Genomic DNA, 25,080 nt, shown 5'->3' on the forward strand with positions numbered 1-25,080 from the left:
AGACCATATGAGTCCAAAGCAAATGGGGGCTCCCCTAGGGCAGAGGAGAATAACTACTCAAATGTTGGACTGTCAATAAAAGTGACTCTATCACCTTCAGAAGTCCAATGTATTTTTGAAAAAGCCAAATTACAATTAAGTCTATGATAATTTCACTAATATGTGGTGACTATCATCTATGAGAGATGTCATGGTAGCTTGGTAGAAAGAAAACTCTTTATTTGTCCTTGTAACTATTCTCAAGTCAAGAAAAATGTTTCTGGGCTGGAGAGGTGGCTCAGGGGTTAAGAGCACTGACTATTCTTCCAAAGGTCTTGAGTTCAATTCCCAGCAGCCACATGGTGGCTCACAACCATCTATAATGAGATCTGGCACCCTCTTCTGGCGTGCAAGTGTACATAGAGGCAGAACACTGTATACAAAATAAATAAATCTTAAAAAAAAAAAAGAAAAAATTTTCTATTTCAATATGAGGTTCTAATTTTTACATGGAAAAGTAAGACTCACTTTATTTAAATTTTGCTTATCTGTTGTATCTGTGTGTTCACGGTATGCATGTGAGTTCCTGAGGTCAGAACACCACTCTCAGGAGTCAGGTCTCTGCTTCCACCTCGGCTTCCAGGGTCACACTCAGGTCACCTGGTTCATGTGCCCATATTTCTTTAATCAGCACAGAAAGCACTGTTTCCTCATGGCATCCCCATCCATATGAGCCCTTACCTTAGTTTTCAGTCATTCCCCTCCCAAGCTGGCCCCTCTCTTTCCTTCAGTCCTCACTTCTGCTTTTCCTTTACATGACCTTATCCTTCCCACTTCATTACACTCTCTTCCTCCCTTCTCACAAGAGTTTCCATTTCTATAAAGCATAAATGTGACCACCTATCTTCTAGGTATAAAAATATGGAAACAAAAGAAATATAAATTTAAACAGACTGAACCAGAGAGCAAGTATTTCATAGAAGGTTATTTTATTTTCAGAACAGTATGCTTCCTTACGTTTAAGATCATTTATTATGTTAGTTTTTTACAAGTACCAAAGCTTTTCCATCTGTTTCCTGGTGAATATACATGAATATGAAGCTAATGCTTTTGCATACTGCCCACCCCATCGCCACGTAGTTTGGGTACCGGGAAGTTGTGTTCTATATGCAGCCTCCTGAAAAAGGTACGCTTCCCTCTTCTACTTATTCTCAAAGCAGCAGTCAGTCATCCTCTTGCTGATTTCTTTTCTGTCAAAGGAGTACAAGAATATGTTGAAGAAGCGTATTCTAGTTGGGATATCTGCCTAGCCAAGGTCACTGTTGCTGTCAGAAAGTGTAATTTTCTAGAGGTCTTCACAAAAGATGTGGCTAGAAATTATAGAAAAAAAAAACATGCTTTACCTAATTTGATAAGCTGTTTATTACCTAGCTCCTGGCAACAACCCTCAGGCACCTGAGTACTTTCTTCTCTTTCTTACACAGGTACACACACTCCCACATTCACAATCACCATGTAGTAGCAGAGGAGACATCATCTTCTCCATGACGACAACATATATACTTCAAAGCTAGCAGTACACAAGCTTTTCAAAATGACTGTGTGTCATAATCGTCATCTTCTATCTCCCTGACTGATGAATTATTCCTTCAGCTCATAGTTCCTATTTACTTATAAAGTGGCCTAACCCCTTCATTGTGGTCCTTTAATCTATAACCAGCAAATAAAAGTCCAGCTGGCCCAGGACTGAAATGAAGTGACACACAGCATACTTGAACCCCAATTTGAAAGGATGACCAGCACATAAACATCCATATACTTTACCAGCTTAAGAAAATCTATGAGCTTGTGAGCATCTTCCCCGGTGGAGAGGTCTACAAAGTCCTTGGGCAGTCGGTAGCTCAGATAGGGGCTGGGCTGAACTGTGACCTCCCTGTTTGTGCAACGGAAAGCTGGAGAATCCTTTGCAAACAGAAAACAGGAAAGTCCATCATCCTCTCTTTTAAGGTCTATTTTCCAAACTAAAAAGAAACACTAGCACAATTTCAATGCCATTGTTCTCATCTGTACTAGAGAAGGAAGAACACAAGACCTTAAAGTAAAAAAGGTATCAGGAATTTAAAATAATTCTACACAGTAACTAAAACTGAATAGAAAGCCTCTCAAAGTAGTGTTCCAGGGAGAGGTAGGTGGGTCTCTGAGAGCTACCTGTGTACAGCCCTGTGTGCTGCAGAGAAGCTCCTGAGCAGGCCAGGGCCCAAGGCTAGTCACCTCTGTGCCCAAGCAATCTCCCACGGGCCAGACCTCTGTAATTACCATCATTTTCTCCAGGTGGGTAGTTGGGCGGTATGCTCCTGCAAGCACTTTGCCCTTGGTGAAGTACCTTCCCTTCAGAGTGAGGGCAACCGAGCATCCTGAACTCCAGAATCTTTTTCATATTCCTCTTACATCATCTGCAACCCATCATTCATGTGAACTGCAAGTTCACAGGTCATTTGTCTCCCAAGTCATTAGTTGACACACTTGGTCAAGTCTTGCATATACTATTTACATGCTGCCTTGTGCCTCAAAGGACTGCAGAGACAGAGGTCTTGGCTTTAGACTTCCCAGGTGGCAGATATCTAGGTAAGCATGGCTGGTGTCTGGTAGAGGGAGACAAGACAGGAACCTGAATAGTTGGGACCAGGAAGCCTTAGAAAGCAGCCATACCTTACACAGATAAACCAGTCACCTGACAAGAATCTGCTTTGTGCTGGGCCTTGTTCTGTGAATGGGAGATAGAGGAGTGAGGCTAGGAGACAGATAGTGAAACTGCAGACAACTGAGCTGAGTGCTTTCTGCTTTCCATGGAAGAACTGAAGGGATCTGCTGAGCGGAAGGCAAGGAACAATGGCTGGAAGCAGTGAGGAACCTGGAGAAGTGGGACCAGCCTGGGGACAAGTGAGATGAAAGGTGACCAGGGACAGCCATCATGGAAGCAGAGGTCACACTGTGAAGAGGCCTTGGTCTAGTCAGGCATCCTTCCACTGCTCTCAGCAGGGAACAAGGACCAGAGAAGCAGCCTTTATGACTTGACTGAGGATGAAGGCTTTTCCAGGTGAACACAACAGGCAGAGCTAAGAAAACAGACTAAGTAGAAAAACTCTGCTTTCCCAGTGAAGGAATGAGCTGTGTAGAACACCCTTTTCGAACACTGTGACCAGATGTAACAGCCAGGAAAGCTTTGTCTACCAGACCCTTCCCAGTGGTCCAGGCCCTGCCTATGCGCAATCAAAGGCTGGTGAGCGGACTAAAAAGTCTTACCGGCTCCTGAGCATCCCATTCACTGACTTCTCCTCTTAGTTTGTTCTCAGATGTCAGCTCTTCCCAAGTAAACAACAGTGAGTCTGTGACTTCCCCGAATGGATTGAAGTCAATGAGCCACACCTTCCCCTGATTACAGATACAAAAATCAGTTAAGTGTAAAATAAAAACAAACACCATCTGTACCCTCTTATCAAAAAGGCATTTTCCTATTATTTTCCCTTAAAGATCATCTTAAAACTGCTATTTCAACAGATCATTCCACAGTGTCCCAACCAAGAATCCTCTGTTGAAGCAGACAGATCTAGGAGACTGACTGAATGCAGAGGAAAAAGAACCAGGAAGAAGGGCCCTGACAAAGGCCTATCTTTACATATACTAAAGAGTTAGAAATGCTATTTATTTATTTATTTTTAGTTTTTAATGTAGCATTAATTTTGTATGTATGACATAACCTGAGAGCATATAAGAGGAAAATGAAAAACACTGTATCAACTTCAGAAAGGAATTTCTAATCCTCAGAGACCATCTACTAGACATTTACCTAAGGGAAAGGATGCTCCAACTTGTCCAACTGTGCTAAGAGTCAGGAGCACCTGACCTGTCTGGGCTAATGGTGCAACCCTACGAAACGAGAGCCAGCACATTTGATTGCAGAGCCATTTGGGGCACACAGTAGATACGTTTCCTTGAAAATTTTAACTTTGTTCTTCTGGTTTGGGCTCTCTCCTCCCTGCATCCTCTGTGTGTGTGTGTGTGTGTGTGTGTGTGTGTGTGTGTACGCTCGCTCGAGTGCGCCTATGCACACTGGGGTGGGGGTGGGGGTAGGGGTGGGGGTGGGTATGTGTGTAGAAGGCAGAGGTAGAAGCCTGGGGTCGTCTTCAATCACCCTCTACTTCATTTTTCGAGACAGAGTCTGTCACTGGCCCTGAAACCCACTCATTAGGCTACACTAGCTGGCCAGCAAGTCCCAGGACCTTCCTGTCTCTACTTCTCCAGTGTGGAAATTATAGGCACATGACATAGCCCCCAGCTTTTCATATGCAGGTGCTGGTAATCAAACTTAGGCCCTCCTGACCGTATGGCAAGCACTTTGCCAACTGAGCCGTCTCCCCAATCCCTGAGTTTCTGCTGACACTCTCACCTGTTTATGTGTACTATTGACAATGAGGTGTTTCATTAGAAATTGGAAGTCCCATGTCTCGATCTGATAGTGCTGTGTACAAACTTGGACATGTCAAAGGAGAATGCTGAGTCAATATTTTACTCACGCTTTTTTTCACCAAGGTTAAAACAAAATTTTAGAGATGAGATACCTCAATAGGGTTTGCTTCAGAAATATCCAGCCAGTGGTGTGGAGCCATTTCAAGACGTTCTCACTATGTGCCATGTGAATAAGGCTTCTATTTTATATAATCCCCAAGAGAAATCCTGTAAGTCTCTCTTGCCACTTGAGTCGTTTGCACACATCAATCTGGCACCCACTTCTATATTCTTAAGACTATGTGAAGAAATACATCAGTCACCTGGCACACCACCAGATTTGTTTAGGGGACTATTATAGCATGCCTTTGGGACACTGTTGTTTCTAACAAAATGGATATTTTCTAATCTTCAAATTGTGTCTCCTTGACTTTCGTTTGTTTATTTTCAAGACAAGCTTTCTCTGTATAATCCTGGCTGTTCTGGAACTCAGAGATCCACCTGCCTCTGCCTCTGCTTCCCAAGTGCTATAATTAAAGGTGTGATCACCTGGCTTTTTAATCACTAATAAAAACATTTCATACCTGTTAACATAGGAATACTGACTGCCATAGACTAAAAGTATACCTCAATTAGGTAAAAAAAAAAATAAATAAAAATAAAAATAAAGGAATCCAATTTAAAGACAAAACAAATCATCATTGGCCGCTGGCAGCATTTGCTCTAAAAGTCAGATGCCATTTCCATTAGCCCCTCAAATAAAACAAGCCAGCTGGAGTGAGGAACAAAACTGTGCAGAATGAAATTTTATGGTTGCAACATGCTTTCTATGTGACACCAAGCCCCAGTCATCCTGAGCAGTTAATTCTGCTTAGAGAAATTCTAAAGAAATGAAGAGTCAGACTAATGTTTCTTGTATCAACCAAATGCCCATTCATCAAGTAAATATCATTGAATTAGATACTGTACTTTGCTTTGGAATATAAAGGACAATCAGCAACAGAATGTGTTCCTTCAACAAGCTCAGTCTAGTTCATAGCATACTTCCTAAACAACAACAACAACAACAGTCCCACACATATGCTCATGGGACAGGGGCAATATCAGAGTGTGATGAGTTCATGATGTCAGGGTGTGATGAGGTCACAGAACCTGACTGTGAGGGTTGCTAGAAGTGCTTCTCAGAGTAACTTGGATTTTGTTGCAGTGTTTTGAGAAAGATCTTGCTGTACTGCCCAGGGCTCACATGATTTTTCTGCCTCAGTCAACCAGGTAGCTACAATCCGAGCCAGCACCACTGTATCTAGCTTTGGTAACACAGAACTTGGAGGACAACAGGGGTGAGATCAGTGTAGAGGGGGAAGCAGATTAAATAGGCATGGACAGCACGTTGTTTTGGCTGGAGTGTAAAATTTGTGATGGTTTCTACAATACGCTGTGCTAAGGTTTCTTTAAAAGCCTCCTATTTGAAACAGGATGGAATTGTGGTTAAAAGAATCCCTTCAAAAATCCAGATAGAACGGTAAGAAAGAGGGAGCTCCCCAGGAGCCAGAAAGGAAAGGAGTCTAAACACCAGAGATAAGAGGATAGCTGAGGGGAGGGAGTATGGTTTAACACTACACAAGAGCTGGGCATTGGCCCTACGGAGGGAATTAGGACTAGGGAGCTAACCTCAGTGAATGAAAGGAATGTGCCAAGAAGAAAGAAAAAGAAATATCTACTCCCTGGGAAGAAAGGCAGTATCTTTTTCTAGAGTTTGGGAAACATAAGGAACAAATGAAAAATTTGACCTTTAAGGTCTTTGGGGTTTTTACAAGTAAAGGTTCATGAAGATAAATTCAAAGTAAAATGAGCAAAATGAATGATGAGATTAAAGGAAGCAACATGGGTGAAAGTCTACAGATACAATTGGAACTAAAGTTCCAAGATTTTAGGAAAGTGAAAATATTATAAGACTGAGAGATTACAAGAATAAATTACTAGTGTTAGGACAACTGGATAGAGTCTAGAAAGACAAAATTGGATCCATACTGCATAGCAAAAAGATAAATAAACAGATAATGAGATCAAAGACTTCAACACAAAGCAAAAAAAAAAAAATCATACTAAAGGAGCTGAGAATGGTGGCTCACATCTGTAATTCACTGCAGTAAACTGAGGCAGGACAGCCTTGAGCTCAAGGCTGGGCAGGGCTACTTAGAAAGATCCTGTCTCAAAACAAAACACCCCAAAACCAAAGAACTCCCCAATGCAATCCAGCAAATATTCTATTTATAAGACAGCTAAACATAAAAGCATTAAAAGAGATCAACCAATTCTCAAAACAAACCCAAGCCTGCAGCACTATTAATATCAGATAAAATATATAATGAAAAACACACAAAAGTGTTATTAGTATTAGGAATAGAGAAGGTCCCTCCTTAATGATAAGATTTCACCTGATAATAATCTGTTGAAGTTAATCTTAATTGTCACCTTGATTGGACTGAGAGGTACCTAGGAGACTGGCAAAACATACTTCTGAGTACATTGCTGAGGACATGTCCACAGATGACCAAGACAAAACACAGAGATTGAAGGTGAAGGACCACCTTGAATATGGGCAGCACACAAAGTCCAAAGAATGGGGCCCTCTGGACGGGGGGAGCAGACAGATCGATAGCGTAGCTCTGAGCTGATGCACTCCCTTTTTCTCTCTGCTTCCTGACATGCATGGACTGAGCAGCTCTTCTCTGATGTCTCAGGCACCAAAAGTTCAGAGTGATGAGACCTAGTGCTCATGGATTGAAAACTCTCAAATTTGAGCCAAAATCCACATTTTCTTCCTTTATTTATATCACGTATATCATCAAAATAAAAGGCTGGCATACACACACACAAAAAAAATTAGTGTTACATAAGAACACAACTTCAAAGTATATTATCTAAAATCCAACACAATTAGAAAGCAAGGGATTTTAATATAGTCTGTTGCTCAGAAACTAAATCAAGTAGCCAAAAACTTGGGAAAGATTTTTTTCCATGTGATAAAGACTATATATAGAAAATAAACAAATAGCACAAAGAATCTCATTTCCTTCTAGTCAGCTGCATAAGTTTATCAACTCATTGCCAATCCTGCTCATCTGCATTCCCATCGTTTCCCCAAAATGTGTTTGATTTTAAAGGGATCCTCAAGCACCATTTCCTCCAGAATCTACTCATTTTAGCAACAAGCTTGATCTAGGTAGATCCGCCCATAGAAGACAGCACACACAGAATGTTTACAAGGACATGATCAAGCTAGAAAGCCAAATTTACAATAGCAAAACTCAAAATTAAACCTATATTCTGTTCAGAAAGCAATAAGTCACAACTGAGACTAGACAGGGACAAAATGATTTTCCTAAGACTCTAACATAAGAGGCACATAGATCTGTGAGTTTCAGGCCAACTTGGTCTACACAGTGTGTTCTAGGCTAGCTACAGCTACATAGTGACACCATGTATCACACACACACAAAACAAAAGTAGACTGTAAAGAAAGATTCTAAATTCTAGCTATACGGTATCATCCTGAGGGAGCTTCTGAGACATTTTCCAATGAATGGGTAGGCCACCAATGTGATGAGCATAGAACAGTTAAGACTGCAACACTGTTCTAGTTCTCAGCATCTGCCTGCAAATTTCATGATTTTCTTTTTAATTACTGAGTAGTATTCCATTGTGTAAATGTACCACAATTTCTGTATCTATTCCTCAACTGAGGGAAATCTGGGTTGTTTCCAGATTCTGGCAATTACAAATAAAGCTGCTCTGAACATAGTTGAGCAAATGTCCTTGTTGACTTGAGCATCTTTTGGATATATGCCTAGGAGTGGTATAGCTGGATCTTGAGATAGCACTATTCCTAACTGTCTGACAAAGCGCCCAATTGGTTTCCAAAGTGGTTGTACAAGTTTACATTCCCATCAGCAATGGAGGAAAGTTCCCCTTTCTCCACATCCTCTCCAGCATGTGTTGTCACTTGAGTTTTTGATCTTAGCCATTCTGATGAGTGTAAGGTGAAATCTCAGGGTTCTTTTGATTTAAATTTCCCTGATGACTAAGGAAGTTGAACATTTCTTTGTTTCTCTGCCATTCGATATTCCTCTACAGAGAATTCTCTGTTTAGCTCTGTACCCCATTTTTAAATGGGATTACTTGATTTGTTGCTGTTTAACTTCTCCCAGAAGCAGAAAGACACACACGGTATATATTCACTTATAAGTGGGTATTAGACATATAATATAGGATAATCATACTAAAATTTGTACACCTAAAGAAGCTAAGCAAGAAGGAGGGCCCTGGGTAAGATAAATCAATCCTCATTCAGACAGGTAAATGGGATAGACATTGGAAGATGGCGAAAACAGGGAACAGGACAGGAGCCTACCACAGAGGGCCTCTGAAAGACTCTACCCAGCAGGGTATTAAAGCACATGCTGAGACTCATAGCCAAACTTTGGGCAGAGTGCAGGGACTCTTATGAAAGAAGGGGGAGATAGAAAGACCTGGAGGGGACAGGAGCTCCACAAGGAGAGTAACAGAACCAAAAAGTCTGGGCCCAGAGTTTTTTCTGATTCTGATTCTCTAACCAAGGACCATTAATGGAGATAACCTAGAACCCCTGAACAGATGTTGCCCATGGTAGCTCAGTCTCCAAGTGGGTTCCCTAGTAATGGGAACAGGGGCTGTCTCTGACATGAACTCAGTGGCTGGCTCTTTGAGCATCTCCCCCTGAGGGTGGAGCTGCCTTACCAGGCCACAGAGGAAGACAATGCATCCGCTCCTGATGAGACTTGATAGCCTAGGTTCAGATGGAAGGGGAGGAGGACATCCCCTGTCAGTGGACTGGGGAAGGGGCATGGGAGAAGAGAGAGGGAGGGCAGAATTGGGAGGGGCTGAGGAAGGGGGCTACAGCTGGGATACAAAGTGAATAAATTATGATAAATACAAAATTTTTGAAAATAAAGGAAAAAAAAACCTGCAACACTGAATCAACTTGCCCAACCATAATAAACAGACACATCAGTGTCACCAGGTACAAACACACTTCGGTTATAGTTCACAAACCAAACCACTTACATGAGTTAGCTTTTTAAAAGAATAGCCACAAAATAATATATTCCAGAAAGTGTCGAACAAACTCTGCTACACGTACCATTGAGTAAATGCAAATGAGTTTTACAATATGGTCTCAGGCCCTGAACAGAAACTGTCAGGATGTTTAGACTGGCGTGCTTCTCACTTTTAAAAATGTAACTAGCTTCGGATCCGCGAGATCTCAGCTACCAGTACTCATGTCCTCATCCAACTTCACTTTAAGAAACCCCTCAACTCTTTTCCAGGCTAAACAGCCACCTCTACCTGTTGGTCCTACTGAGTTAACAGTCGGGACACGTGCCAGGAACAGAAGGAGACATCTTGGCAGATTCCAACATTTTCACTTGCCAAAATATGAAATAACTGGTTTAGTATCTGTACCATGTAGGCAGATAACACATATCTACAGCTTTATAGAGACCAGGAATGGAATTAAATGATAATAAAGGAAAGATGCGTGTTCTAGACAGTAGGCTTGGTTTATCCTGTTCCAACTGCCTTGATGCTGCCTGCAGCAGGCTGTTCCTCACAAACATTTAGAAGTCTGCCACTTCCACATTAGATAATAGATCCTTCCACTGTCTAAAGCTGTCTTGTTTGAAGCTTCTTGTTAGAAGAAGTGGAGCAGCTAGCACAGCACAGGTTCATAAATGCTGGCTATGTGCGTGATCTGCAGAGGTAAGTGACTCCTGCCTGCAGGACCAGATTTCTACCTGTGAACTCACCCCTAGCCAGCTTCCCACAGCTGAAACTTTCCCAAGTGTCGTTCCTTGTCTTTACATCAGTTCCCCTAACTTGCCCCATCATGTAGCCCTTCTTTCTAATGCTTAGTACCTTCCACTACGCTAGAAGACAGAAAAGGGAAGTAGAGTGAATGTTTTGACTTAAGAAGGGGGAAATAGCTAACAGTTACTAGGGGACATAATTCTATGGGCCACATCCTCTTGGTCAAAAAGTGATTCAAAGTTGTGACAGGCATCACAGCCACACTGTGGAGCGGGAATGACACACCTGATGGTGAACGGGTCAGACATGAGAAAGCATCCTCTACAGCTCAGTCACCACGCAGAATCACAATAACAAGAATGAGGCCTCTCTGAAAAGCCGCATGGCTTAGACAGTAAAATATCTGCTGTAGAAAGCTTGTTAAATTAAGTCAGGCTTTTGTGTCTTTTTCATCTCACCAGTTTGCATCACTTTTAAGATGTTAATTGAAAGTGTTAGAAGTTTCTCAAAAGAAGACATAAGGATGGCAAATAGACATGAAAAAATACTCAAAGCAACTCACCAGGAGTGCGTAAATTAAAGCTACAATAAGATACTACCTCAGCAGCCAGGAGAGCTGCTATCAGAAAGAAAGATAACAAGTGCAAGGATGAGCGGATCAGAGTCCTCATGTACTGCTGGGAGCAACGTAACCTAGTCCAGCCCTGTGAAGAACAGCATGGAAGTTCCCCCAAAAGTTAAAAACAGGCCATGAGATGCTGACAAGTCTAACGCCCTGGGTTTGATCCTTGAACCCCACATGGTAGGAAGAGAGAAGTTCACGCAAGTGCACCCACACTCTCGCAAGTTATCAGTGTAAACATAACAAGAGCAAACGCACCATGACCCAGCAATCTCAGTCCTTGGAGAGGTGAGTGAGTGCCTGAGGGAACTGTTGCCCTCCCATCTTTATTTGCAACACTATTCTCAGCAGTCTGGAAGAGTGGACAGCCTAGGGGTCAATCAGCCGATGAACAGACAAAGAAAATGTGGTCCAAATACGCAATAAAATACTGCTGGACAATAAAAAAAAAAAAATTGCTACCCAGTTATCTGAGGCAATATGAACTGGAAAGGCTTTTGTAATCCAGGCAAAGGGCAAGTACCACATGATCTCATTCACATGTGAAATCAAGCCAGGGATCTCACATAGTCAAGAATAGAACATGGCTACCAGAGGCTGGTGCGTGGAGTGAGACGGGCAGAAGCTGATCAATGTACAAAGCTAATAAAGAGGAATAAGAAATTCTGATGTTCTTTGGGGCCAGCCTGGTCTACGGAAAGTTCCAGGACAGCCAAAATTATACCCAGGGAAACCCTATCTTGAAAAACAAAAAACAAACAAACAACAATGAAAGTTCTGATGTCCTATTGCATAGCAAGATGACTATTGGAGTCCAACTTTTTAATGCCGGGAAAGGATAATGTCCCCTCAAATGTACTGTGTCGTGGTCATAGCTATCCTAGGACACATGTGGCCACAAGCTGCAGGTTAGAAATGTCTGCTAGCTAATAATGATATACTGTGTGGTTTAATGAATTGGATTTTCAATGTTCTTACCATCAAGAAATGACAAATATTTGAATAGAAAGACGTTTACCCAGAATTAAACATTATACACTATAGACATGGATTGAAACATTAATTCAATGCATTAATATTGAATACATTATTATATACTTTTTAATGCTTTTATGTATTAGATAAAAAATAAATTTAAGTTAAAAATGTTAATCTGGGGCTGGGGAGATAGCTCAGTTGATAAGGATAAAATGCTTGCTTCCCATCCCTGGGGAACTGAGTTTGATCGCCAGAAGCCACAGAAAACTGTTAGGCATGGTTGGTCCACATCTGTAACCCAGCACTGGAGAGAGGCCTGAGGCTCACTGGACAGCCAGCTTTCTTTAATTGAGGAGACGCAGGCCAATGACAGTTTCTGCTTCCGGGAAGACAGGGCAGATTTCTGAGGATGCGGCCTGAAGCCGCCCTTTGGCTATCTGCACACCCCACATGAATGCACACACTCGTGTAGCCTTCCCACATCAATATTAATATAAACACACACACATACTCACCTAAAAATTTTAAAGGATAAATTAAAGACAAAAAAAATTCACATCTTTGCCTAAAGCAAGTCATGCAAAGAACCTTTTAAGCTGACTTAAAAAAAAAAAAAAGTACCAAATGACAAATTTCTGGTTTTAAGTGTATACAAGTCATTAATTATTTTCAGCAGGCCCAGACCTCCCAAAAAGTATGAAAAAGGACATAAAGTGGCTATTTATTCACTTGTCCTATTACTAGTCCCAGCATTTAGGGCAGATGCTGTAATCCCAATACACAGAAGGCAAAGGCAGGAGGGTCATGAATTCAAAACCAACAAATTCCAGCTGGGTGGTGGCGGCACTCACCTTTAATCCCGGCTTTCAGGAGGTAGAGACAGGTGGATCTCTGAGTTTAAGGCCAGCCTGGTCTACAGAGTGAGTTTCAGGACAGCCAGGGATGCACAGAGAAACCCTGTCTTGAAAAGTCAACTCTCCCCACAAAAAAAGTTCCAGGCCAGGTGGAGCTAAGTTCACGGAAACAAAGTGCTGTGAGGAGAGGCTTGCGCTGTGACTTGCACAGGCTTCAGAACAGTCTCTGAGCAGCGGCCTCACAAATGCCACTCTGCTTTAAAGCAAGTTAACGGCCGTTTACTTACCCTGCTGTCTCTGTATACGTCGAACACAACTGTAAAGAAGAAAAACTCAGTTACTAATAAACTAACACTTTCATAATCTCTTTATGGAAATTCAAGTACACGTCACTACTAAACACAGCAGAATACAATTAGCCTTGAACACCTAATACCTCTCAATCTCCAAACTCAGTCAGAAATGGTGCTGCACACTCATTAGCACTGGGGAAACTAAGGCAGGAGGATTGCCGAAAGGTCAAGGCCAGCTTAACCACACAGTGCTGTCCAGGTCAGCTGGAATAAAATGGGAGCTGCTGCCTCAAAACAATAATTAACGGACTCACTGATGAAGACTCGAGACATAAGAGTACCCTGTCCTGTGTTCTTTGTGTAACTGCCTCCTTCTTCTCTACCCTTAATTGCAATGACTCCTCATACTTAAAAACGCAAACCCAACAAATACAGTTTGAACCACTTGCTTACATGGGCAGAGGAAGCTGCCACCAAGAGAAATATTAAGGAAAGGAGCATCTATCATTTATTTGAGGTGTGAAATGAGTAAAATTTGTCATATGGAAGCACAAAATGTAATTATGAGACAGCGCAATTCATCTTCTTTCTTTAATTAAATCTGCTATGGAACCCAGTCCTGGCATGTAGAAAAAGCATAAATCATGGCTATGATTCTAGGCTATTTGAAAACTCTTATATACCACAAACTTTCAGTTCCTCAAAACAACCCCCAGGTGTTTGCCCTTCAACCGCTACTGTGTCAGATTACAGACAGAAGCTAAAAAGGAGAAGCGCTCTGCTCTCCACAGACGGTCCCTGTGAAACACGAACATCTCGAGCAGGGACAGCTGCCATGGTGTGAGATCACATTAGCTAATTAAACGGGGTGAATGAACACAGAAATCATCAGTGATACAACTGGTCTACACTAAAATGCTAAGAGCACTGAACTTTGAGCTGAGCATTAAAGATGGACCCCAGTGAGTGAGGCTCCTTAACCGGTGCCAGGTCTCACTCCATTGCACCCACAGAGAATACTCACAGTCTTCATCTAAGAAGTTATACTGTATGTGTTCTGTGAAAAAGTCTTGTATGCATCTGCAAATTTCTTCTTTTTGTTTAGAAATATGATCATAGTACTGTGTGTAGTCTCTCTGAGAAATACCTGACAAGAAAACATTCACAGCTGTTATTATACAAAACTCATAAAATGCCAACACGTAATTTGACGTAGTAATCAAAGCCATTAACGGTGCCCAAAAGACCAAGCAGGTGACTGCTGCAGCACAAATGACTTAACTACAAAGGCCATGCGGATAAGCGAGTTTCAACTCCATACTGCCACGCAGTCTTAACTTTGGAAGTAGTTTTTATTCAGTAGGATGGAAAAGAATTCAGCGACAAAAAGGCTTGTTAAGAAAAACCTGCAAGTAGCAATTGCAAACGCGTGCCTATGTGCAACTGCCGGTGCTTTCAGTTTTTAAAGAAAGTCTCTTCAAATCCATATCCTCTTCCAGTTGGGTTGGGGGAGGTAAATGTAAAATCACCCTCCGGGGCATCTGCTGTGCTCACGCTGTATTTCACAAAAGCTGCCTATTTTCCTTATTTTGGGAAAGGTGATCTGTCTCCAGAGCCTGATCTTTCAAATCACAGAAAATCAAAACATTCCTGTTTAAGTGATTTCCACATATACTGAAGGGGCTGCTGTATGAGGCCCCCAATGTATTTAACTCCAGGTTTCTGTTGTTAAAGAAAGGGGGAGAGGGCACTTCTGATTTCTTAGTCACAAGATCTCTCTCTTTGGCATACTTAAAATGGAATATGTAACAGTCAAATGCCCACGCTTATCCTAGGTATGAATATGAATGTCAACATCACGTTCAATGAAAAGCGGTGAGCTGATATTCAATTACACTTCACTTGGTCAACAAATTTTACTTTATGGAAAAAATGCATTGGCAAAAACTTTAAGAGAATGAATTATCTTCAGTATTTAGTCTGAGTAAGTGCTAGCTAACAGAATAATAACTTCAGAGGTAAGAAAACAAGCAACTTGTTTGTTTTCATGTATTTCCTCCTGCTCATATAGTAGACAGTACACTAACAACAGGAGTAAGGACTGAAGGGGGCTGGAGAGATGGCTCGGGTAAGAGTACGTGCCGCTACTCAGAGATTCGGGCTTGCTTCCCAGCACTCACGTCAGGCCACCTTAGGACCCCCTGCAGCTTCAGCACAGGCAGCTCTGGCCTCCAGGGGCATATGCACCCTGGGCACATACCCCACACAGACACACACATACACATGACTAAATAAAACCATCTTTTAAAACAACTGTTAAATTGGCTTTCTATGATGTTTACAATAGGCGTTTTCCTGCTAGCAATAGAAAATTTCCTAACGGAAAGTAGGTAATTACGTGCACTGTGTGATGAGTGGTAACAGCTGTCCCTTCCATCTCTGAGACCGGACAAGACAGGCAAAACTGAACGTTGTAACACAGGTCCAGACTCAATGCCAAACAGAGGCAGCAACTGGCAGTGAAACTATTTCCCTGTCCTAATTACTGAAGTCATTTCCATCAAAAGTGTGCCTTCTTTTCTTTGGTTATATTCTTCCTCAATGAATCATGATAATTGTACATATTTATATAAATACTGTGAAATTCTGATATATATGTATGATCAAAATAGTGATAAAACATTCACATAATGAAATATAATTCAACAGTAAAAAAACAAAATTGGAAAATTTGTAAGTTATCTTCCTCTTTTAAAAATGAAAATGTTAATTATATATTTGTTTAATTTGTATGTGTGTGAGAGGCGCGCGCATGTGTGTGTGCACGCACATCTGTGGGCATACAGGTGCATGTGGCTGTCAAAGAACACGCTGTGGGGGGTAGTCTCTCCTTCCACCATGTGGGTTGCAGACCGGCCTCAGGTTATCAGGCTTGGTGACCTTTACCCACAGAGGCCCCTGCCAGCCATCTTCTTTAAAAGCTAGTCTGGGGCTAGGGCCTAGCATCTACCAGGATCTGGGATTGGTTTCTGGAAACACACACGTTAAAAATTACCTCTACGGATAAAAACAACTCACCAATAAGCTTGTTTTCCTTGACAAAACATCGGAATTCAGCCCCAGGAATTAATTCACACCATTTTCGTAGAACAAGCTATAGACAAAGAAATAAATGTAACAGAAATATACAAGAAGATCCTTTCACGTGAAGACCTTATTACAATGATTGCCAGTAAAAGGGGTTTTGAGAAAAAGAGGCGACCTACTGTTCTAATAAAGAAGCCAACTCTCACTACCACTGTGTCACAAGCGGCCCTGCTGCTTGCGCACCTCCCTCTTGAAGAGTATCAGATATAATTTCAGCACTGAGGCCCTGGGTTTGATTATCTGCACAGTGTTTGTAAAAAGCTTTAGATGGTGTATCAACTAGTTAGGAGAGTGTCACTCTCCTCTTCCCCCACACTTCCTTTCTCTTCAAGAAAGGGAAGGACCAGAATGTTATCAATGGGGACACCGCTAGGTAGGGTAGTGGTTCCTTAAGTTTTCTGGCACTGAAAATTTCTGGCAATAATTTCCTCTTCTTAAAGAAAAGGTTTTATTTATTTATTTATTTATTTATTTATTTATTTATTTATTTATTTATGATTAAATGTCTTAAGATTTCAAGATGCATTTAGCTCACCTTTTATTACTGTGAGTTCTGGGTCAAGTCTTGCAAATGTGATATTTTGAAAACATGGCAAGGGCTGGAAGGATGGATGGTTCTACAATAAAGAGCACTTGTTGCTCTTGCAGAGAACCTAGGTTCAATTCCCAGCACCCACATGTTGGTCCACAGCCTTCTGTAACTCCAGTTTTAGGAGTTTTGATCTCTACGGGCACTTAGCACACATATAGTGCATAGACACTATGTTAGTAAAACATTCATACATTAAATGAACAAACTAAATTCTAAAAATGAAAAATAAACAAAAAAACCTGTGAGCCTCAAACTAAAATATTATACATTCTTATTATTACAATTTGCTCCTGGGGTCTGGATGTGTGTGTAACACGGCTATGGTAATTTTTACTAAGCAACAAATAAGCAACTGTAACACACTAACGCAACAAGTAACACACACAGTTGGTTTTTAAATTACAAAATGGTAAAGCCTTTCCCCTTGCCCAGTTCTTCTGTTGTCCTCAGAAGCAAGCAGAGCTTTCCAGGTCTTATTTGTCTTTCTAGAAGTAGTCCAGGAATATATAAGCACATAGCATATGGAAACACAGACAGAAGCATATGCTACATGGGAATCTGCTTGCAACATTTCTCACTTTCATTACTTGAGGAACATCACTTCCCTAGCTTTAACACTCGTGTCTTCTTACCATGACGATGCTGGATCAAAACAAAAGCAATATGACAGCAAAGGACTGGTAAGCAAATCCTAGCTTTAAATGACATTCAACAAGTGCTATACCTCAGGGAAAAACTAAAGAATCTGTACAATTCCTGAACACCTTGCACCAAGTACTAACACAGAGCAGGTGCGTCACAGTGAGCTGCTCAGCAAAACAGCAGATATAAGTATGTAAATGCACATAAATATGTTACAAAAGACTGGATAGTGACATGGGAAAATACACTCTGGAAATCAAGGGGGAGCCCTCCACATTTGTATCTAAAGATCCCAGTAACAAGCACTCTAAGACCTAGCAACTGTTTAGTGTCCTAGTAAACAATAAAATCAATGTTCCATATGTATAATATATTCATAGAAGATTTGTCAACATAAGTACTCGACACAAAGAAGAGTCAATGCAGTGAGTGTCAGTGGACAATACTTTTCTTTGTGAGCTAGGAACAAGCTCAGGGCCTAAAGCATGGCACACAAACATGTTGCCACTAAGCTGCAACCCAGTCTGTAGACAATTTTTGAAAACTTGTATATACAGAGATGTCTAGAAGCAAATAATGAAGAAAAAAAATTTAATCATGGTACTCTAAATATAAGACATAAAACCAAATATGAAAATGTTTTACAATTAACAAGCAAAGATGACCATAGTTGCTTTAAATTTTTCAGAAATGCTGTATTTTGATAGTACAAATTCAAAAAGAATCAAGAGTAATTATAAGTGATAGCCTACTATGTAGCATCTTAAGGATAAGGAAACTCCAGAATTAAGTAGTTAAGAAGTTATCTGTGTTTAAGAATATTGCCCATTTGAGAGGTATTTATATGTACATTTTAAAAATGAAGTAAAGCCTGGAGTCTGCAATGATTACAATCTCTACTAAAGTTGTGTGGTGATTCTCCATTCCTCTACATGCTCTTTGTAAGACGGATGGATGGTGTAAAGAGGAACAGTGAGGACGATGCTGCTTTTTTCTGGTAGTGAGGTTTGAATTTAGGGTGTCCTTCACAGGCTCCTGCCTTCAGTGCTCAGTTTCCAGCTTGTGGTACTATTTTGAAGGCTACGGTGGGGCTGGTAGGTGGTGGCCCTGGCTGGCAGACACAGGTCACAGTAAAGCAAGGGCTCTGAACTAGATTTGGTTGGATGAAAAGTATAAAGGCATATGTATATTCTCTGTGTATCTCATTATATATATCTCCTAATATATAGTCTATAAATAGCAGATATTCTTTTTTTTTTTTTTTTTTTTTTTTCCCTGTGCTGGTTTGAGTAAGAATGGCCCCCACAGGCTCATATAGATTTGAATGTTTGGTCCTATTAGAAAGTGTCACCTTATTGGAGGAAGTGTGTCCCTAGGAGTGTGCTTTGAGGTTTCAGATGCTCAAGCCAGGCCCAGTGTTCTTCCTCCCTGCTGCCTGCCCATCTAGATGTCAAACTCTTGGCTACATTTCTACCACCGTGTCTGCCTGTGTGCCACCACGCTTCCCACCATCCCAGTAACAGACTAAAGCTCTGAAACTGTAAGCAAGGCCAAATTAAATGTTTTCTTTATAAGAGTTGCTGTGGTCATGGTGTCTCTTCACAGCAATAAAACACTGAGTAACTCTGTCTTTCTGCCTGTCTCTTTCCCTCTCTCTATCACTTGTAGCTTGACTGGTCTTAAAATTGCTTTGTAGACCAGCTTGGTCTTGAACTCAGCAATCTGCCTGCCTCTACTGGGATTAAAGACATATACCACCATGCCCAACCTAAATAATACATATTCTTCTATATTTATGACAAATTTCTTAAATTTAAAATTTAGTGGTATTGTGTTCCCAGAGACATTAGTTGAAATTTTTTCATTCATTTACAAATAAGCAGCCCTCTTCCATGATCTTTGTCTGGGGTCTTCAGTATATAAAGGAGAAGAAAAGTTGCTTACCTCATATTCTATACAAGGATCCGGAGAATCATCAGTACAATGAATGAATCTTTGGAGAAAATAAATGCAATACAGTATTTAGCTTGTTAGTTGATGCACAGACATCTTCATAATTAATGTGAGAATTAGATTTCATAGAAAAATCTAGAAACAAGAACTAATACAAATTCACCCTACATTTATTAAGCATGACTTGGTGTTATGTACTATGTCATCTGATTTAATCCTCAAAACAGTGTGAGGAGCTCATATAATCTCCATTTTTCTGTCAATGCACAAAGAAGCTAAAATTCAGTAAGTTCAAGCTTCACAAATAAGCTACAATCTACACACACCTCAGACTACCCAGCTTCTCCGCGAAGGTAAGATTGTCTACTCTCCTAGTGTTTGCCCTGCTGCTCAGGCAGCAGGCTGAATAGTTCTACGGCCACTGAGAACTGCACAAAGTGGCTACACTCCTTCAATGGAGGTAGGATGGCGTGCCATTGTCCACCTCAGTGCTCACCCTGTGGATGAGTCAGCGCACTGAGTACTGCTCCATGAACATTAGCTCGGTTACTGAGAGCCACACAAAGAGGCTCTTTTCAAACAATGTTTGACAGAACAATTCAACATTTCTATTAAGTACCCTGTTCTAAGCACTGTTTCATTAACAATAATACATATCATTATAAAAGGTACGTCTGTGCAAAGCACCAGGAACACAAAATCACTTAGAACTCCAATGTCCTTTAAGAGGTACAGTAGAGAAAACTAGCAAGTACACAGACAATTTCAGAACACCAGGGAAAAGAAAAGAAAATACTCTGACATCACAAATGAACCAACTGGCTAGCTGCCACATGAGGAGGGGAGAGGAGAAAGTAAAAAGGGTCCACCTGTAAGGCAAAGGAAATGTGTCACAGTAGGAAGAGAATGGGAAAACAAAGAACGTCATGAGATTAGTACCATGGGTGCAGAACACAACATGAAGTGTCGTGATAAGGGCGGATGAAAATCTGAGCAAGGAGTGCCAGTTGGTTTTTGTCACTTTGCAACAAACTAGAGTCACCTGAGGCGGGAACCTTACTGAAGAACTGCCTCCATCAGCCTGGCCTGTGCACATGTCTGTGGGGTATTTATTAATGCCAGCTGATATGGGAGGGCCCAGTCTACTGTAGGCAGTGCCAGCCCTGGGCTGGTGGTCCTGGGTTGTCTAAGAAAGTAAGCTGAACAAGCCATGGGGAGCAAGTCAGTAAGCAGCATCCCTCCATGGTCTCTGCTTTAGATCCTGCCTTTGCTTCCCTTGATAATGACTATAAGCAGTAAGATAAAATAAATCTTTTGCTTCCCAAGTTGTTTTGGGTCTCTGTTTTATCACAGCAACAGAAAAGCAAACCAGGACAAGGAGGAAAACCCAGACGACACGACCCTGGGTAGTGGTGGGGGACTATGCAGGAGTTCATTGCTTTGAACTCTCAGGGTGGCACGATGCTCTGAGAGAGTGTGGGTGCAAGAGTGCGATGTGAGGCAGACAGAGAGAAGGCTTTACAATAGTCTCGGGAAGTGAGAAAGGCTGGGCGAGGCAGTGGGAAGGAAGGGAGAAGAAAAGCACCATACAAGGGTGGAAGATTTAAAAGGAAGGAAAGACAGAGCAACCAGGATGACTCTGGGGTTCAGCTGGGGTTTGAAGCTGATGTCATGCGACAGCACAGGAGAAAAGATTCCCCCAAAGAGGGGAAAGACAAAGGGTCTAAAAGCTGAGAAATTGAAGGAAAAGTGACCTCTAGGCAGATGACAGTATCCTGAGAACAGCAACATTTAAAGAGTGAGCGAAAGAAAAGAACTTAGACAAAGAAATGTCAACTGCCACACTAAAAGGCCAAGGTTTCGAATCCAAGAGTAATTTTTAGAGTAGTTCCTAAGACAGGGGCTGGGGAGATGGAGAGACAAGGAACACAAAGTGTACCCTTGCTCTGGAAGGCAGAGCCATTCACACACTGGTTTGCCAGCTACAGTGGCTGGCCAGGAGGCCTCATGAATACTACTGTCTCCCCAGGGCTGGGATTGCAGGTGTGTGCTGCTGTGTTCAGCTGTTTATCTGGATTCTGAGGGTTCAAATGAACTCAGGCCCTCATGCTTCCATGGCAAGCATTTTATTAAATAAGCCCTCTCAGTAACTCCTCATTTTTATTTTTGATACTGATATGAATCATCAGAAATAGTTTAACAAAATGGGAGCAAAAAAAGGATAGTTGTGAAAAGGCTTGTACACGTACATATATATATATATATATATATACACACACATATATGCATATACATATATGTATATATACATGTACACATAACTTACAGTCAAGAGACACTTGTGAAAAAAAATAAGCAGAACAAAACAAAAAGTTCTTTCCCCTTTGTGGCTATTACGGTTCAAACGTGAGGTGTCCCTCATGAGTTCATGTGCTAAACACTTGGTCTCTAGCGAGGACTCTGAACATTTTGGTGGGGGTATTTGAAGTCAGACACAGACACAATCACTTTCTGTCTGTGCTTCCAGGCTCCAGGAGGTGGGCACACCACCATGAGGAAGGCCACACCCCTGGCATTAGAGCCCCTAAACTGTGAGCTCAATTCGCTCTTCCTCCTCTTGTTCTATCACAGCAGTAAAGACTCAGCAAACAGACATGCTGGGGATTGAGAACTCTACCAGTGAAAGCAGAGATTCTCTGGCACAAAAGCATCTTTTTAAAGCTGTCTCGAGGGTGGCGGGCAGGTAGGTGTTCCGCCTCATTCTTAGCAAGCAGGCAGCCCTGGATCCAATCTGGGGGAGGGAAGCATCAAGTCATTCAAGCGCAAACCCAAGTGTAAATGCCTTCGCTTCACCAAATGTGTGACCATGTTGGCACTCTGCAATCACATATGTTTTATGGTACAAACAGTAATAATTTTAGGTTACTCAACTGGCTGAAATTCAGAGAAAGCAGACTTCTATTACCACCAATAACTGGGAACCAAATGATATAATCTACAATACATTTCAAAAAGAAAGGTACACAGTGTGCTTTGTTAAGCCACCTGGACCCTGTTTTTACAGTAGCAAATGTTTACAAGCGCCAAGCGCCACCGGAAGCTCCCCAGCTACCACCTCACTCAATCTTTGCAGTAAGTGCTGCCATTGTCATCTGCACTCATCACACGAGGTTTCCAAGGCTCAGAAGGCTGAGGTACCAAGAGGAAAGACGCGTTCAGGCACAAGCTGTACCATATCTTCCATGGATAGAGGTGCTAGAACTCTTACTGAAACTTAGGTTAAGCTTAGAGGGCAAGAGCCAGGCCTTTAATGCCGGCACCCAGGGAGCCAGAGGCAGGTAGAGTGCTGTGAGTTCAAGGGCAGCAAAGCGAGCCTACAAAGCGAGTCCACGACAGCCAGGGATACACAGAGAAACCTTGAAAAAGCTTAGTGGGCAGACATGGGGTGAGGTAGGGTAAGGTAGGGGCGGAGAAAAATACACAATACACATACTGTCAAGACTTTAGCCTCGAGCAGTATCAGCACTGAAAAAGAAAATCTACCATTAACCAAATTTTATTTCCATAAGAACATTGAGAAACTTCTGTTTTAACACACCCCAGCACACAGAGGTACTATCTGAAGACCTCATTTTCCCTTAAAAGTAAAAATCCCTTGCTTCAAGATCAACTAAACTATCCTACCCAAAGGAGCTATACTCCAAAACTAGCTTTAAATACATCTAAAATGTCTTAATCAAAAATAAATCTTACAGGTCGTTTTATATTAATTGAAACCGAGGCCATAAAATGTCAAGTTAATAAAAATTAATACAATAAAAATAACTACCCTTTCCCACCAGGACCAGCAGCACAGTAAGCACTTAAGGATATTAATAGAGTTGTTTTAACATCCAGCCACTACAGACACAAGTGAGATACTCCAGATTAGATAATCCATATACATGAGAAAAAACAAGCAATCCAACTGCTTGGTGGTGGCGCATGCCTGTAATCCCATGACCTGGGAGGCTGAGCTGACCCAGAAGCACCCTATGAGCTACACAGTGAGTTCCAGGCCAGCCTGGACTACAGTGTAGTCCAGAGTAAGAAAATAAAAATAAACAGAGAAGAAAAAGAGAGAGAGAGAGAGAGAGAGAGAGAGGAAAAGAAGAAGGGGACGAGAGGAAGGAGAGAGCAAGGAAGAAAACAATGGACCTGAGGTCAAGAAAAAAAAAAATCATTGGGTTCTATAGTAAGTATCTTAGATACTTTTCTATTGCTATGACAAACCACCATGACCAAGGCAACTTATAAAAGAAAGCATTTAATTTGGGGATCATGGTTCAGAGGGTTAGAATCCTTGACCATTATGATGGGGAACATGGCAGCAACCAGGCAGGCGTGGCAATGGAGCAGTACCAGAGAGATTACATCCTGATCCACAAGTACAGGCAGAGGAAGAGAAATGCTGGGAAGGGAATTAGCTTTGGAAACCTCAAAGCTGCCCGTTGGTGACGCCTCCTTCAACAAGGCCACATCTCCTAGTCTTTCCCCCAGCTGTGGACCAGGCACTGAATGGGTATGCTAGCTACCCATCAAGCTCTGGGCTTCCCGCATCTCACTCCTCCGCCCTAGTGCCGGGGTTTCAGGTAAAGACCACCATGTCCAGCTTTATGTGGGTTGTGGGGACCCACACTCCAGCCCTCATGCTTGCACTTTACTGACTGATCCGTCCCCCAGCCCCAATTCCATCCTCGGTTAGTCATCATATTACTACTTACATTTTACTATACATTCTCCTTCTACCTCCTTATGTCACTAATTTTAACTGGTTTGACATTTACATAATTTTAAAAAATTATGTAGTTTGTGATACAGGAGATCATCCCTGTAAGATTTTCGTACAGAGATGATTAAGCAGATGGCTAAGGATATTCATGAAAGGTGAGGGTGGGTGCTGAGCCATCTAGAGCTGAATAGAAAGGTCAATAGGAACCTGCCTAGGAGCTCAGCTCCAACACAAGATGGGCCAACCTGATCTCAGTAAAAACTCTCTTCAGAAAAAAAGAGGTGTGTTACACTTTTTCATATAACAAGGTCTTATTATATGAAAAATATCAAATCATGGGCAGAAAGACAAAGGACAAATTTTGAGCAAGGGAAAAATAACACATCAAAGTTTCAGTGGCATAGCTTTCCTGGCAAAATGAGTTTTGACATGCAGGTGCCATTTCTTTAGATTTTTCAACAACAGTAGAAAGGAAAAGATAAAAGTAAAGTAAAGAGGACTAGATGTATTCATTAGAATTTTCATAAATCTTTCTACAAAGATGCAAGTCACTGTATTAAAATAAAACCACCTGTTGTGGTTGGACGAGATGTCCTTTGTGGTTGCAGGCAGGGGAACACTTGGTCCCCAGCTGGTGGTACTGTTTGGACAGCTAAGTGTGTCCTTGCTATCACTAGGGCATGCTTAGAGGTTTCAAAGCCCTTCACCATTCCTAGTTATCTCTTTCCTATTTGTGGTTTAAGATATGAGCTCTCAGCTGCTCCTGCCTCCAGCCTTAACGCCACCATCACAGACACTAACCCTCTGTAACCATAGGCCCAAATAAACCCCTTCTTTAGTCTCCATGTCTTTAGTCATCTAGTAGGACTGGAAAGACCACAGTAAGCAGCAGC

The 25,080-nt window shown here is 41.6% G+C and overlaps 1 protein-coding gene across 1 annotated transcript in view; it reads right to left on the reverse strand.

The window, feature by feature from the left end:
• Positions 1–951: 951 nt before the first annotated feature.
• The window catches only part of Cdc123 (cell division cycle 123), a 44,249-nt gene continuing 20,120 nt past the window's right edge, over positions 952–25,080 (reverse strand). The window contains exons 7-13 of the mRNA XM_055593753.1: positions 19,408–19,456; positions 16,161–16,236; positions 14,107–14,229; positions 13,077–13,105; positions 3,283–3,411; positions 1,804–1,941; positions 952–1,229 (exon numbers count right to left, since the gene is read on the reverse strand). Coding sequence (XP_055449728.1) covers positions 1,203–1,229; positions 1,804–1,941; positions 3,283–3,411; positions 13,077–13,105; positions 14,107–14,229; positions 16,161–16,236; positions 19,408–19,456 — 571 coding nt within the window. The 3' untranslated portion in view covers positions 952–1,202. The remainder of the gene's footprint in view (positions 1,230–1,803; positions 1,942–3,282; positions 3,412–13,076; positions 13,106–14,106; positions 14,230–16,160; positions 16,237–19,407; positions 19,457–25,080) is intronic.

Source organism: Psammomys obesus, unplaced genomic scaffold, assembly GCF_907164565.1.
Source record: "Psammomys obesus unplaced genomic scaffold, mPsaObe1.curated_primary_1811, whole genome shotgun sequence".
In the NCBI taxonomy this organism is placed as follows: domain Eukaryota; kingdom Metazoa; phylum Chordata; class Mammalia; order Rodentia; family Muridae; genus Psammomys; species Psammomys obesus.